This window comes from Bos taurus, chromosome 5, assembly GCF_002263795.3.
Source record: "Bos taurus isolate L1 Dominette 01449 registration number 42190680 breed Hereford chromosome 5, ARS-UCD2.0, whole genome shotgun sequence".
Taxonomy (NCBI): domain Eukaryota; kingdom Metazoa; phylum Chordata; class Mammalia; order Artiodactyla; family Bovidae; genus Bos; species Bos taurus.
The window spans coordinates 60,816,508-60,833,870 of record NC_037332.1 but is presented as its reverse complement, the minus strand read 5'-3'; the positions used below and the strand labels follow the sequence as shown (position 1 = coordinate 60,833,870).

At 35.8% G+C, this 17,363-nt stretch overlaps 1 protein-coding gene across 11 annotated transcripts in view; it reads right to left on the bottom strand.

Annotated features, from left to right (window-relative positions):
- CFAP54 (cilia and flagella associated protein 54) overlaps positions 1-17,363 on the bottom strand; it is a 312,009-nt gene that overhangs the window by 231,267 nt on the left and 63,379 nt on the right. For all 11 annotated transcript variants that reach the window (XM_002687523.7, XM_024992507.2, XM_024992508.2 and 8 more), the window contains 3 exons: positions 8,527-8,703; positions 4,474-4,566; positions 4,026-4,211 (listed from right to left, as the gene is read on the bottom strand). In XM_002687523.7, the coding sequence (XP_002687569.6) occupies positions 4,026-4,211; positions 4,474-4,566; positions 8,527-8,703 (456 nt within the window). The remainder of the gene's footprint in view (positions 1-4,025; positions 4,212-4,473; positions 4,567-8,526; positions 8,704-17,363) is intronic.

The window sequence follows — 17,363 nt, the reverse complement described above, 5'->3', positions numbered from 1 at the left end:
AGTAATACTACCACCTCTATCTTTAGAGTTACTGTAATCAATGAAATAATAAATGTTAAAATGTCTGTCAGGCAACAGTTTTTTAATAAATGATATTCCTCACTTTCTCATTTCAACAAGTCATGGTGCCCACTTGCTATTTGATTTAGTAGTTCAATAATCCAGCAGTATGTGGCATTTGGTCTTGTATCCGTTTTACAGACAGGGAAATTAAGACCAAGCAATTTGCCTAAAATCCTACAATCCTGCTCACAGATTTCTAATTGTCTATATTTTATATCACATTATCTAGTCATTCCCAACTTAAAAGGGAATAATAAAAAGAAATGAGGCTATAAAGGGAATGAAATTGGAAAATAAATGTAGACAATATATAATTCATAAAGGTTCCTCAAAAAATTTTCCAGATAGCCTAAATTATTATAGTTTTCTACAGTAAGATAAAAATCTACTAGAGATTTACCTGACTTTATAGACTTTTTATTTATAAAATAATGTTTAGTAAAAAGTACAACTGAAAACTCTAAGCCAAGTTATTCATAAACATTTAGCAAAGTAACTCCATATTTTACTATAAAATATTTATGATATTTTTTAAAGAACAGAATTATCTTGAAACTAAAAGCTAGCCACTCTTACAAAAAACAGCAGCTTTTCATCACAGTTCCAAAAGAAAGGTACATTTTCCGGCTAAAATTTAAAAGCTTAAACTCAAATTTTAAATGGAGGAAATTTTGCTTATCCAACTTAACATTATGAGAGAGAATGATTTTAGACTGTCATAAATGAACTACAGTACTGCAAATACAGTAAAGAAACACAGGCCATTACTTTATGACACTTCTCATTATCCTAGCAGTATAGCTAGGACTTCGTTTTATTAACTTTCAATGAGAGTTATGCCAAATGAAGCCCAAGAGTCAAACCACTCCCTGGAGAAAAATTAGACCTTGATGAAATATTCGGTGCCTTACTTTGAAATAACTCCATCACTGCAAATTAGGAAATATATTAGATTCCAAAGAAATCAAAACATCAGAAAACCATGAGCCCAAATGACATGCTAAACCAATGCTAGACAAATCCTAGCAATTCTCTCAATTTAATTTTCTTTGAAAAATATGATAATATAAAATTCCAGTTAGACTTTAGCCTATAATACTAATCAACTATTAAGAGGAAAAATAGCACAATAGAAATGGGATAAAATTTGGAAAAGCCAACAATAAACTTAAAATTATATGCTTGAGACTTGGGTCAATGAGTCATTTTTTTCTAGAATCCCATTCACTTGGTGACATGTTTTATTTAAGTCAGGCAATTATTTCAGCAAAAATGTCAATTCACAAGTATATCCATAACTAAGAATCACAATAATATTCATTAAATGCCTACTGTCGGGTAAGTGCTATGGTTAAATGTTTAACAAGCATAATTCCATTTAATACTCATAACAGTTCTGGGAGGTAACTACTATTATTATTCCACTTCATAGATGAAGGTTAATTGACTAATATCACACAGCTAGTGTGAGGATCTGCATCTTAAACTCAGGTCTGTCTCTATGAACCCAGAAAAGTCACTTCTATAAACCAATCCAAAGAAAATAATCATAGATGCAGTGAAAGATGCTCAATATCACCAATTATTAGAGAAATACAAATCAAAACTACAATGAGGTATCATCTCACTGTATGGCCATCTCATTGATGGCCATGTCAGAATGGCCATCGTCAAAAGTCTACAAACAATAAACACTGGAGAGGGTGTGAAGAAAGAGGGAACCTTCCTACAGTGTTGATAGGAATGTAAATTGGTACAGCCACTATGGGAACTGGATGGAAGTTCCTTAAAAAACTAAAAATAGAACTAGTTTATGATCCAACAACCCCACTCCTGGGCATATATGTGGAGAAAAGTATAATTTGAAAAGATTCATGGACCCCAATCTTCATTGCAGCAATACTTATAATAGCTAAGACACAGAAACAACCCAAGTGCCCAACAACAGATGATTGGTTTAAGATGTGATGTACACACACACACACATGCAAACAGAATATTACTCAGCCATAAAGAAGAATAAAACATTGCCATTTGCGGCAACATGGATGGGCCTAGAGAATATCATAGTAAGTAAAGCAAATCAGGCAGAGAAAGACAAATACTATGCATCACTTACATGTAGAATCTAAAATACAATGCAAATGAACTCATCTACAAAATAGAAACAGACCCACAGACATTGAAAACAAACATGGCTACCATAGGAGAAAAGGAGGAGGAAAGGGATAAATCACGTGTGTGGGATTAATAGATATGAACTACTATACAGAAAATAAACAATCATCAAATATTAATATTTACTGTATAGCACAAAGAACTATATTCAATATCTTAAAATAACTTACAATGGAAAGTAATCTGAAAAAATACATACATATGTATAAAAATCATGTTGCTGTACACCTGAAACTAACACAATATTGTAAAACAACTGAAATATATTTTTTATGGAAAGAATAATTATTTACAATGTTATATTCGATTCTGGTGTACAGCAATTCTGGTGTACAATTCTGGGGTACAGTGATTCAGTTATATAGACACATATCCTTTTTCATAGTCTTTTCCATTATGATTTATTACACAATATTGAATCAGTTCCCTGTGCTATACAGTAGAACCTTACTGTTTAACCATTTTACATACAGTAGTTTATATCTGTTAATCCCAAACTCTTAATTGATCCTTCCTCCACTCCCTTTCCCCTTGGGTAACCATAAGTTTGTTTTCTTTGTCTGTGAGTCTCTACTTTTGTTTCACAAACAAGTTCACATATGTCATATTTTAGATTCACATATAATGATATCATATGGTATTTGTCTTTCTCTTTCTGACTTACTTCACTTAAGTATGACGATCTCTAGGTCTATCCATGTTGCTGCAAATGGCATTATTTCATTCTTTTTTTATGACTGAGTAGCAGTCCAGTGTGTATGTGAGTATACATGTATATACACACACATATATATATACTACATTATGACATTTTTAAGATGAAATACCATACAAATGTTAAAAATTATGTTTTGAAACAATACTTTAATGGAATGGAAAAAAGTTAATTATGTAGTAAATAACAATCAGATGTAAAATAATATGTACACTATAACTAAAATTATATATTATTCATAAATTTACACACGTATATATGTGTCTACACACATGTTGTATGTAGACATATACATATGTGTGTGTATTTGTATACATACAGGCTTCCTAAGTGGTAAAGAATCCTCCTGCCAATGCAGGAGACGTGTGTTTGAACCCTGGGTGGGGAAGATCCCCTGGAGATGGAAATGGCAACCCACACCAGTATTCTAGCCTGTGAAATCCTATGGACAGAGGAGCCTGGTGGGCTACAGTCCATGGGGTTGCAAAACAGTTGGACACAACTTAGCAACTAAACAACAATGTACACATATGCCTGCAAAGAAAAGGATATCTCTGGATTAGGGCTTCTCAGCCATGGCACTATTGACATTTTGGACCAGATAACACTTTGTTGAGAGGAGGAAATGCTGTCCTTTGCTTTGTAGCGTGCTTATCAGCATCCCTGGCCTCTACCTTCCAGATGTTAGTAGCACTCCTCTAGATGGTGACCACCAAAAATGTCTCCAGACATTGATATATGTTCCCTGGGGGCCCAAACTGCTTCAGGTTAAGAACTGCTACTGGTTGACAGGAAAACAGGCAACATTTATTTCCAAAATTCTAAAATCAGTATGTGTTGCATTTAAATGTTATTTAGTGCAGGAAAAAAATGTTATTATATAAAGCAAACTCATGAGTGAGAGAAATAATGATTTATATTTTAGGAGACTAAACTGTGGTCAAGGAAAATATGTATTACAGGAGCTTCAGAATATCTGCTGTGACTGTTTTTTTTTTATCAGAAATTACTTAGTAATTGGTTAACAGTATAAAAAATAGAGGAAAAAATTAGGAGAAATCTCATCTACCTGCGTCAATAACATCCGAGTAGTAACAGCAGAAAGAGGTGGGTAAACCAGAATTGGTTTAGTTGTCTCGCCAATAGCATCACCAATCAGCTTTCCTTTAGAACAGTAAGCCGCAACTGCAAAGACGTATTTTTCATTGGTTTCTAAACCTTTTACCTCAAAAACGCTTTTGCCATCTGCTGGTATCTATTAACAAAAACATATTTCAAGTTATACATGGAAAATAAAAGTAAGGGGTTTTTTTAATATAATTAAGTGATCTTTATAGGTTAAAAAAAAACTTTCCATTTACTGTAACATTTTAGTTATGACTCAAGTTGAAATCAAGAGAAATTCACTGAAACAGTGATTACATAAAGGAAAAAAAAAAACCAGCAACACTCAGTTGTAATTAATGAGACTTTTGGTAAGACTTCCTGACATTCAAAGTTTTTTCAATTCAACGTACCGCTTCTCCTGAGTTTGGGAGATGATTATCGTTTAGTCTTACTTTTCCATAGCTTCCTTCTGCTTTGCGACCCAAAATGCAGTACCAGCAGACCTGCCAAGGAGAGAGATGCGCCTGTCATCTCTAGTCAGTTTACACAGCATTTGATTTCTTTTATCATGATGTGGCAAAAGGAATACTTTTCTATACAAAAATATAACTATTCAAGTCTTAAAATATGAAACCTCAGTTTACAAAGACACTTAGGTTTACACTTCTTAAAAATACAAATATAGTTTATCTGGGACCAAGACTAAAATATTATTCATTATTAATTACTTTTAGCTCTTATGAAGTGAGCAGTTCCTATGTGTTAAGCAGTGTTCAGACAGTGGCAGAGAGTGACTCCAAAGATGAGCTCGTCTTGATGACAAAAAGACCAACACGGAAATGATTTTCATATTTTATTTAATAATAAGGGACAAAAAGTAAGTGGTAAAAGAACCAAGGCTCTAAATTGTAGTGTTTTAAATAAAATGTAAAAGTGCATATGAAAAAGCCTAGAATAAAACATTTCTAAATAAGAATAGTAGAGTTTGGATGATAAAATGGTAACATTATGGGTAATATTTTTTCCTCTGGTCTATAAATTTTCTGAAACATTGTATTCGATAATTATTAAATACAGATGTAAACCAAAAGCAAAATGCAAATTGCACAGAAAAAAAGCAAACTTAAAACTTGACTAAATGGTTAGACAATAATGGTCTTTTTGCCAAAACGTCAAAATAATGGGAGATTCCTCATCATCATGAATTATTCTCACTGTAGGGAAAGGGGGAGAGGTGATACTTAGGAAAAAAGCATCATTAGGAGGTATACTGTCCAGGGGTAGGTGATGTAGGGGTCGTCATCAATGTGGCGTTTCATTCCCTTTTCCGCAAAGGCCCCACCTCACAACATCTCAACTTCTAAAACTAGAAAAAAAGGGTAGGGGGCGGGGAATGTAATTGTCTCAGAAGCAGCTGCCTTTTACAGCTCCGCCCACTATTTTTCCCTCTGGGTCAACAGAAAAATACTAATTGTGTATTGTCTGAACAAGTAGTTCTCCACTCTGACTATGCAACAGAATCATTTTTTAAAATACAGTTTGTACATAATCAACCATTAAAAAAAAAAAAATTACATCTACCCAAGCCTACCCCCCTCAGTGAATATGAATACCTAGTACAAAATAGCCGAACTCCTGTGTTTTTAAAGAAAATTTCTCAGGTGATTAAAGAGCACTAGGAAAGGTAGAACTTCAAGGACAGAAAACACACTGAAGGAACTTGGAAGATGGAGGCCAGGAGAAGAGGAAAAAAAAAACTCAGCATGATTCTCAGGAAAAAACTTAGAAACTAACTTTCCTTGACTTTTCATGTAAAAAAAGTGCCATAGAGGTAAAAAAGGAAGAAATGTACTGTTTTATGACCTGGATCATTATTGCTCTAAGTGAAGCTCTACATATTTTGAAGCTCTACAGAATTTGAAGAGTAAGTTTTCTCTAAAAGCATTTTTAAAAGCAGGCTTTATATTTCTATTTTGCTACCCAGATGAAAACATCTTAGTTTATATAAGAACAGTAAGTCCTTAGAATCTATATAAGAGTAAGGACACATGGAAAAATCACCACTAACTTCGAAAGTAAAATTTTATAAACTGCATTAATATTTTCAACTATTAAAACAGATGTTAATGCAATGAATGCCTTAATAAGAGGATTTTGGTAAAACAAAAGATGGCTGAAATCACAAACTAGAAAATGTATTTAAGCCCACAGCACCATCTAGTGCTAAGGAGTAGGTAACAGAAGGTGTCATTTCCAGCAGCATGCATCTCTCCCAACATAGAACATACATCAACCTCACGTCATGTGCTGAGTAACAAGTCTTACAGCTGCAGGTCAAGAGTGGGATTCTTATGTCTTCCTATTTTTAACATTATGAAATAAACTAGTCACTAATTTGAGATACATAAAAAATAAGAACCTGGTTAAATAAATCAAAATATTTACATAAAAACAAACAAAAACTCTTGGGAAATTATCCAGTCTTAGTTCTATCCTGAATTTCTAAAGCCAATGAATCCTTATTCTTAAAACAGATCCCCCAGATCCAAAGTTGAATTTTAATAGTGCTAGAAATTGCAATAATGCATTTATCATAGCACAGTTGGGTATAAGATGAATGTTGTTACTATTCGTTCAATTATAAGGCATTAGGAAGGTGGTATTACTTCTCACTGATGTCCACCTCCCATTAGTCTGTTGCTGCTGCTGCTGCTGCTAAGTCGCTTCAGTCGTGTCCAACTCTGTGTGACCCCATAGACGGCAGCCCACCAGGCTCCCCTGTCCCTGGGATTCTCCAGGCAAGAACACTGGAGTGGGTTGCCATTTCCTTCTCTAACGCGTGAAAGTGAAAAGTGAAAGGGAAGTCTCTCAGTTGTGTCCAACTCTTAGCGACCCCATGGACTGCAGCCCACCAGGCTTCTCCGTCCGTGGGATTTTCCAGACAAGAGTGCTGGAGTGGGGTGCCATTGCCTTTTCCGCCCTTTAGTCTAAAACTCCTCAAAAAATGGAATCGTGCTTCATTTGTGTTTACTTCTATACTTTACCTCACATAGAGCTTAACAGATAACAGACACTCAATAATGATCACTGAACAGAATTTATGAAAAAAAATCATCAGATAATATGATTACAGAGTGTAATCTCATTAACTGATTTTAGCAAACCTTATTACATAAGGTTAATACAAGAAATGTAGGGACCTTGGTTAACATGCCAAGAATATGATATAATATCCCATTTACTTTTCACAGCAGAAACATTTTACAAATGAAAAAGTAACAAAAACAAATTTAAGAACGGTTCAGAAAGTATATTTAGATTTCCTAAGGTCATACTGCTGTGCTAGAGTGAGAATTTTATGTCTGTGTTTGTCTCACTTCAAAGCCCATGCCCTTTCCACTGTATCGAGTCAGTGTAAGTTCAAACAGAACATCCTAAGGATAATCAAAGAAACAACTTTGTTTTTTATACAACATCAAAGAGCATGTGTTCATCACCCAAAAGAGGAAATGTAATATTTAAAATATGAATTAGATGGAACCAAATGCTTGTGAGGAAACTAAATCTCAAGTTATAGTCACACACAGACTAATTTCAAGGCACTGGGGCTAGGAGAAAGAGCTTCAATAAACACATAGAGTTATGACTTATAATATGGATGGAATTATTGTTTGCTTTCATTAAAAGACTCTTTTAATAAAAATTTAGTCTGACTCTTTGTGACTACATGGATTATACAGTCCATGGAATTCTCCAGGCCAGAATACTGGAGTGGGTAGCCTTTGCCTTCTCCAGGGGATCTTCCTAACCCAGGGATCGAACCCAGGTCTCCCACACTGCAGGCAGATTCTTTACCAGCTCAGTCACAAGGGAAGCCCAGGAATACTGAAGTGAGTAGCCTGTCCCTTCTCCAGCAGATCTTCCTGACCCAGGAATTGAACCAAGGTCTCCTGCATTACAGGTGGATTCTTTACCAACTGAGCTATCAGGGAAGCCTTTTATTAAAACAATCCTCATTTACTCAGAAGAACTTCAGAAAGAGCCTCTAAATTCACCACCCCTCAATTTTCTTGTCTTCAACATTGGTTCTCAGAGTAACTTTTATCCCCTTCAAGTGTCTGACTCTATTTTAATGAAACCTTCTTGATACTGAGCACTCTAGTATATCAGTGTATGACTGTTACAGTGATAAAGGTACTTCAAGAGAAATGCTTGTCTCTTATTTCTCCTTATTATATATTTGGGTGTAGCAAAGCTATATGGAGCCAAACGGGAAATAGCATAAAGGCAAAAGGGTCATGAAGAAACTAAGTTTAGTTAAGATATTAAAATACTAATCTCAGTGTTCAGGGTTTATAAATAAGATTATCCAAGTGCTAAAAGCAATAAAACTATCAATCATTACAGTTATTGAATTACCTTTGATGCTTTCCTTGAGGTAAAGATCAAAATAGACAACATACCTTAACATCAGAAACAAATGGGGCAGGTTTTAATGTCACAGAACGGTAAGTTCGGGATAGCAGGATGGGTGGAGGAGGGACCCTGCTTTTCTTTCTTTTGGCAGTTTCCACATATTTCTGATATGAATATTGTATACTTTGTTCTGATTCGGTCTTCTCAATCAAAGAATATGCTTCCTATAATAAAGTGTGAAAATAGGAAAATACATTTCAAGAGCTTGAACTTCGTTTTATTGGAGAATTCTGGTGATGTTAAACAACATTATCTTGATGCATGTATTTTTTGGGCCTCGGTAGTATACATATTTCAAACATTGAATGATATTCCAGAAGTAAAAACAAACTACTAAACAAGACAAGTAAAAAATAGCTATTAAGACAATTATACTGTATGTCTAACATGTTTATCATTATTATTATACATTAATATAAGACATTTCAGTTTCAGATCAAGTCCTCTGAATATCTGCCATCATATTTCACTGTCCTTAAAAATTTTTGTAACACAATTATCTGCATTTATACTTATGAATTGTATATTTACACTTAATGCAATTTGAAATATGACTCTCAAGTAATGATCATTGGTACATGTGGTTTACAAAATTAATGTTATTGAGGGTTTCTTACTATCAGCAAAAAGAAATAAAATATACACAAATATCTATTCTATAAACCTAAAGGAAAGGCAATAATCTTTTTAAAGATTACACATTTAGTGACAACAATAAAACAAAAAAAAACATAAATATCAGAAAATCTAAATACATCAAAAGTAAAACTAACTAAATCAACAGTAATACATGTAAATGAGATAAACTCCTTTTATATTAAATGAAAAATCAAAGACTCTGACAGAGTACTAAAGCAAAAACCCATGTAAAGACTAAATTGAAGGATAGAAAATAGAATACCCTTTCAAACAAACAGTGCTTGGATGATTAGATATCCATGTGCAAAAGAAAAAAGAGGGAACCATATATCACATTATATACACATAGTTAACTCAAAATGAATTAGGGACCCAAATGTAAAAGCTAAAATTATAAAATACTTAGGAGAAAATATAGAAACAAATATTCACAACCTTGAGTCAAACAATGCTTTCTTAGATATGACACCAAAAGCACACCAACAACAAAAAAAGCAGATAAATTTAAATTCATCAAAATTAAAAACCTCAAATGATATCATCAAAACAATAAAGACAGCTGACAGAATGGAACAAAATATTTGCAAATCATATATCTGATAAAGGAATTGTATTCAGAATATATAAAGAACAGTCGCAATAATAAAAAATAATAAAAATAAACAATAATGAAAAAATTCCATTAAAAAATGAACAAAGGGTTTACCTGAGGAAACCAAAATTGAAAAAAGACACATTTATCTCATTGTTCATTGCAGTACTATTTACAATAGCTAGAACATGGCCACCTGATGTGAAGAGCTCACTCATTTGAAAAGACCCTGTGTTGGGAAAGACTGAAGGCAGGAGGAGAAGGGGACAACAGAGAATGAGATGGTTAGATGGCATCACCGACTAATGGACATGAGTTTGGGTAAACTCTAGGATTCGGTGATGGACAGGGAGGCCTGGCATGCTGTGGTTCATGGGGTTGCAGAGCTGGACATGACTGAGCGACTGAACTGAACTGAACTGAGAACATGGAAGCAACCTAGATGTCCATCGACAGATGAATGGATAAAGAAGTTGTGGTACATATACACAATAGAATATTACTCAGCCATAAAAAGGAATGCATTTGAGTCAGTTCTGATGAGGTGAATGAACCCAGAACCTATTATAGAGTGAAGTGAGTCAGAAAGAGAAAGATAAATATCATATTCTAACATATATATATATGGAATCTATAAGAATGGTACTGAAGAACTTACTTGCAGGGCAGCAATGGAGAATCAGACATAGAGAATAGACTTATGGGCATGGGGAGAGGGGAGGAGAGGGTGAGATGTATGGAAAGAGTAACATGGAAACTTACATTACCACATGTAAAATAGATAGCTAACAGGAATTTGTAGTATGGCTCAGGAAACTCAAACATGGGCTCTGTATCAACCTAGAGAGGTGGGATGGGGAGGGAGAGGGGAGTGAGGTTCAAAAGGGAGGGGATATATGTATATGTATAGCTGAGTCATATTGAGATTTGACAGAAAACAACAAAATTCTATAAAGCATTTATCCTTCAATAAAAAAATAAATTTAAAAAAAATGAACAAAGGGTTTGAATAGACATCTCTCCAAAGAAGATAACACAAATAGTCAGTGAGCAGATGAAAAGATGCACATTATCACTGATCACTGGAGATGGAAATACAGAACCTAACTCAAAAATACAAAAGCAAAAAAACCTCAACACAGCAATAATGATGAAAGAAACTCAGATATCCAAAAACCTACTTCCCACAAGTGTCAATCTTAAATGATATTATTAAAAGTTAATATTTCAAATCTCAATGAACTGAAAATTCCTATGTCATTTGCTAAATTTGTAACTACAGAGAAAGATAGACAGCTTCTGAAATAATATTCTAAAACTATTACAGCTTTGATAACAAAACCTGAAAAAATGACTGCACTTAAAAACATAGAGAAATCTTTTTACAAATACAAATGCAAACATTCTAAATAAAATACTAATTCACTGATCTAATAATATATTGGAGGAATAGTGTACTGTAATTATGTTGTCTCCTCAGGAATAAAAGGATGATTTAATACTAGGAAATCAAGGAATATAATTTAACTTATCCATAAATCAAATGAGAAAAAATATGATTACAGGTTCAATGGCCAAAAATACATTTGAGCAGTTTTTAAGATTATTAATTTAAAAAGAAATCAAAAGGGAAGTCAAAAAGTATCTTAAGACAAGTGAAAACACAGCATACCAAAACTTACAGGATTCAGCAAAATAAGAGAAGGTTTGTAGTGAAAATGTCCACCATAAGAACAAAGATCTCAAATAAACTATCTAACTTCACACCTCAAGGAAACAGAAGAACAAAAATCCTAAGATCAAAGTTAGTTGACGAAATAACAAGGATCAGAGGGGAAATAAATAAAATAGAGACCATAAAGACAATAGAAAATCTCAACTAAAACAAAAGCTGTTTTTTAAGATTTAAAAAATTGACAAACTTTTAGCTAGATGAATAAAAAATAGAGAATGACTCACATATTAAAGAAATGAAGGAGGAGACAACTGATACCATAGAAACACAAAGAATCATAAGAAACTGCTATGAACAATTATATGCCAAAAATTGAATAACCTAGAAGAAGTGGATAAATTCCTAGTAATACACAACCTACCAATAGTGAAATACCATAAAGAAATAGAAAATACAAACATACTAGTAACAAGTAAGAAAATGAATAAGTAATCAAAAACTTCCTGATAAAAGTCCAGGACTAGATGGTTTCAGTGGTAAACTCCTGCCAGAAGTTTAAAGAATTAACACCAATCCTTCTCCAATTATTTCAAAAAACTGAAGAGAAAGGGACACTTACACACTGATTTTACAAGGCCAGCATTACCCTGATACCAAAACCAGACAAGGATAGTACAACACAAGAGAAGAAAACTACAAACCAAGATTGTTGATGTGTACCTGAAATTAACACAACATTGTAAGTCAACTATACTCCAATAATTTTTTTAATTTAAAATAAAATAAGCTACAAAGATATATTGTACAGCACAGAAAATAAAACTAATATTTTATAATGACTATAAATGAAGTAGGGCTTCCCCAGTGCTTAGTAGATAAAGAATCCACCTGCAATGCAGGAGATACAGGAGACACGGGTTCAATCCTTGGATCAGGAATATCCCCCAGAGAAGCAAACAGCAACCCATTCCAATATTCTTGCCTGAAAAATTCCATGGACAAAGGAGCCTAGAGAGCTACAGTCCAAAGGGCCACAAAGAGTCAGACACAACTGAGCAACTAAGCATGCACATAAATGGAATAGAACCTTTAAAAGTTGTAAATCACTATATTGTACACCTGTTACTTACATAATATTGTACAGCAACACTTCAATTTCAAAAAATAATTCCAAAAAAAACCATACTGTTTTATTGCCACAATAGTACTGAAGTCCAAACTACAATCGTTTGAATGCAATCTCTCTCCCTATAGTTCCCATTAGAGAACATGTGACCAACTTCTTTTCGTAAGCTACTCAATACTTAAAGGGCTTCCCTAGTAGATCAGCAGTAAAGAATCTGCCTGCAATGCAGGAGCCAGAGGAGACACGGGTTCGATCCCTGGGTTGAGAAGATCCCCTGGAGAAAGCCATGGCAACCCACTCCAGTATTCTTGCCTGGGAAATCCCATGGACAGAGGAGAGGCAGGCTACAGTCCATAGGGTCACAGACAGTCAGGTACGACAGAAGCAACTTAGCATGCATGCAGCATGCATGCAATGCTTATAAGGACAGATTGATGTTAAATATATCTGAAAATGCCTTAACATCCACAGTACAGCAGAACACTTATGGAAAGATGTAATGCAACTTTGAAGGGCATGATAACAATCATAAGACTGGAATGACAAAGCACCATATTTATTCCTCATCTAGTAGATCTCTCAAAGTATATTTTGGGTTCTCAACAATATTATGTACATTTCAGAAGGAGATGAAAAGTAGGTTAAGTCATATCCAAGAATCCTAACAAAGAATATTGCTGAGAATAAAATATACAACTTATAAGATCTAAGAGAAAAGACAGAAAAAAATGTGTAGTTTGCTAGAGAAAAATCTATCGAAAGCACCAAAAATTATTCTGATACGACAAAACAGAATATCCCAGAGTGCTTAAAGTGGAAGAGAGAATAGAAGTAGTAGTAATAATAATGGCTAACATTTACCGACTGCATATACTGTGCTTAGTCGCTGTTTGTGGACTGTAGCCCACCAGGTTCTTCGATCCATGGGGATTCTCCAGGCAAGGATACTGGAGTGGGTTTCTGTGCCCTCCTCCAGGGGATCCTGCCAACCCAGGGATCAAACCCAGGTCTCCCGCACTGCAGGCAGATTCTTTACCATCTGAAACACCAGGGAAGCCCTTATTGACTGCTTGCTGCTGCTGCTGCTAAGTCGCTTCAGTCGTGTCCGACTCTGTGCGACCCCATAGGCGGCAGCCCACCAGGCTCCCCCGTCCCTGGTATTCTCCAGACAAGATCACTAGAGTGGGTTGCCATTTCCTTCTCCGATACATGAAAATGAAAAGTGAAAGTGAAGTCGCTCGGTTGTGTCCAACTCCTAGTGACCCCATGGACTGCAGCCTACCAGGCTCCTCCATCCATGGGATTTGCCAGGCAAGAGTACTGGAGTGGGTTGCCATTGCCTTCTCCATATTGACTGCTTACTCTGTGCCAAATGTTAAGTATTTTATAGGCATTTCATAAAATCTTCCCCAAGATCACCCATTTTACAAATGAAGAAAGTAAAACTTAAGACAGCATAAGTAACTTGACCTTGGTCATATAGCTAGTCAGCAGCAGAACCACAGCTCTAATCAAGATCCTTCTACGTCTAACCACTATGATTTCTTGTCTTAATGCAAAGTGAAGTTTAAAAGAAGCATGAAAAGGCAACCTAGATGATGTTTTCACTGCAATAACCTCAAAATATTTAAAAGAAAAAAATCCTAAAATGTAAATATGCTAAAAGACTGAAGTCTTCTTTTGAAGACTTGGGGTCAAAATATGACCTCATAAGAGGAAGGTCAGAATCAAAAAGGGGTTTACTCTTTATGAGGAAGATTTTAGCATGGAACAATTTAAAAGAACTGAGAAGGTCTCTGAAATAAATTGGCTTACATATACTTTTCCTCAAAAAAGCAAATAGGATTGATTTGACTAGAATGCTACAAAATAGGGAAAATCATTTCAATTGGTAGCATAGTTAATACAATAGTATTTAGGAGCTCTGCATTGTGCTCAGTCCCTCAGTCATGTCTGACTCTGCCACCCCATGGGTTACAGCCCACCAGGCTCCTCTGTCCATGGAATACTCCAGGCAAGAATACTGGAGAGGGTTGCTATTTCTTCCTCCATGGGATCTGCCTGACCCAGGGATCAAACCCAAGTCTCTTGTATCACCTGCATTGGCAGGCAGATTCTTTACCACTACACCACCTGGGAAGCCCTGAGTTGTAAATTCAGGAAATATTAAAACCAGGAGTGATTAGAACTTCTAGTGGCTGGGCTTCTTCATTAGTTATGGTTCCAAATTAGGGCCATAAAATTAGATTTTGTGTTGATTATAAAAAATAATCTGCTAATCCATAACGCTCTCTTTGCTTAGAGTTGAAGCACTATAACTGAATTTTGGAACAGTCAATTACTGATTTAAGTTTCAACAAACAGTACAAGATCACTAGATGCATCAGTTAGGGTTCTTTGGTAACAGAAGCAACAGGAAAATGAGACTTTGACCATAGCAGGACCAGAGGCAAGAGGGTCCTCAGAATACAACTGAAAGAATCTGATCAGGACATGGGTATCAGAATGAATGAATGCCAACTCTGTGTGTGTGTGTGTGTGTGTGTGTGTGTGTGTGTGTGTGTGTGTGTGTGTGCTCAGTCATGTCTGACTCCTTGCAACCTCATGGACTATAGCCCACCAGGCTCCTCTATCCATGGAATCTTCCAGGCAAGAATATTGGTGTGGGTTGCCATTTCCTCCTTCAGGGAATCTTCCCAGCCCATGGATTGAACCCGTCTCCTGAGGCTCCTCCATTGGCAGGGGGAATCTTTATCATTGAGACGCCTGGAAAGTCCTGAATGCCAACTAGTTTTTGTCTTTTTATCCCTCTGCTCAAGATTCAGATTCCAAGGAGGGAACAACCTATCGGCCTAGCTTGCCTCACCAGTCATCCTCTTGGCTGGCTGAGAAGAGTGGCCCTGAAAAGTCCCACCTGATTACCTCTAGTGGGGAAGAAGAAATTCCTCCAAAGGTGACATTTGGAAAGGAAAGTGGATGCTAGACAGAAAACAGCAGTATATAACCTGCCCTGGTACCCTTAACACTTGCATTGAAGAGTATTCCTGCCTCTGCCCAGTGAGAAATTACACTGTAAAGATGCTCAGTGTTGGAGTGCTAGACTCTGAAGTGAACTAAGAGTGAAGATCATAAGCCATATGCTGATTCCTCTATTTGATCAGAAGTAGAAGATCAGGGACATCTCGGGCTGGTTCTAGATGCAAACCATTAAAATAAATCAGAGGTATAGTGTGTAAAATGCCAACAAGGACTTTCAGAAGTCAAATAACCAACAGAGGAAAATGAGAAAAATTAATCCCCACAATAAAAAAAAAAAAAGCCAACCATCTCATCTGGAAGGCTAACAGGTTCTTATCAAAAGGTGGTCCCTTATCTGTGGCAACAAGCTGCTCCACCTTTAATGGACTTAGAATAAAACAGACACCTGATGAGAGCATTCATCTCTAAGAGGTCAGGAAACTTCTGAAAAACTGAAACATGATATGAATTATTGAAGAGTTCTGCAAAGACCCAGGCTTTCCTAATCTTTTTTATGGTATCAGGTGACACATCAGATACTGATTTGGGGATAATTCTATTACCAGATGATGATAATGTAAAGCATGCTGTAATATAGCCCAAAAAAAAAAAAAATGATTGCCAAGGGAGAGAAATTTATTTGTCTTCTTTAAGGAAAGAAATTCTGGCAATTATTTGATCCATAACATCGTCATTTATCAGAGTACCCTAAGGACTAATCACTAAGCTTTTTAACACTAGGATAAAAAATTGCCATGAAAGAGCAGAGGTGGCGATGGACGATTTCAGGACTTCTAAAAAAATATTCAACATTTCCCAGCTGGTGACAATCCTATGGAGGGCTCCTCATAAAAAAAAAAAAAAAGTGGAGCCTCTAAATGCTTCTCATGAGTTTAACAGAATATTTTAATTTTTCTTAAGTTAAAATAGTTTCACTTAAGAAATAGAAAGAAAAGATACACAAGGAGAAGAAAATGAACACTTCAGCTTTCCCACATCTCCAATGTGTTTCCAATCACGATAGTGGGAACATAGAGACATAACAGGGGAATGGGTATATTATGATAGCATTTCATGCATTGGAGAAGGAAATGGCAACCCACTCCAGTGTTCTTGCCTGGAGAATCCCAGGGATGGGGGATCCTGGTGGGCTGCCATCTATTGGGTCGCACAGAGTCAGACACGACTGAAGTGACTTAGCAGTAGCAGTAGCAAAGACAAAATTGTGCCATAATAAAACAAAAGGGAAAATCCTGGAGGATTTACTCTCTCTGAACTCTAAGAGGCCATGAAAGAAATGAGTCCTGAAAGAAACAGTTCTAAAAGATAAGCTTTACTTGCCATCGAAATAGTACTGCAGTACCAATGTCCTCCAAACACTGGGTAATAAAGATTGGTTGTAGAAGCAGCTGCTAAGAAATGGAATCCTGAACGCACCCCAGGAGTCTTCCGACAGAGATCACTTACTGCTTGGCCTGGTCAGCTGAGATGATCCAACACCATCATCAAATTCCTTCATTCAAATGCTGGAGATTCTAGTGTATCAAGGCTCTCCCTGAATACGGCCAGGACAGACTTTCTCCCCTTGAATACTGGCAGCATCCATCCAGAATCCTTAGATTTCTTTTGAACTAGACTCTACTTTCTTTCTGGGCTCACCTTTTACTATCCTTTCCAAACACCCCTCTCCCCTTTGCCACTGCATCTTAGCTTCTGTCACACTGAATGACCTATAGAACTACAAGCATTCTATGACCCTTCCAGCCTCAGGACC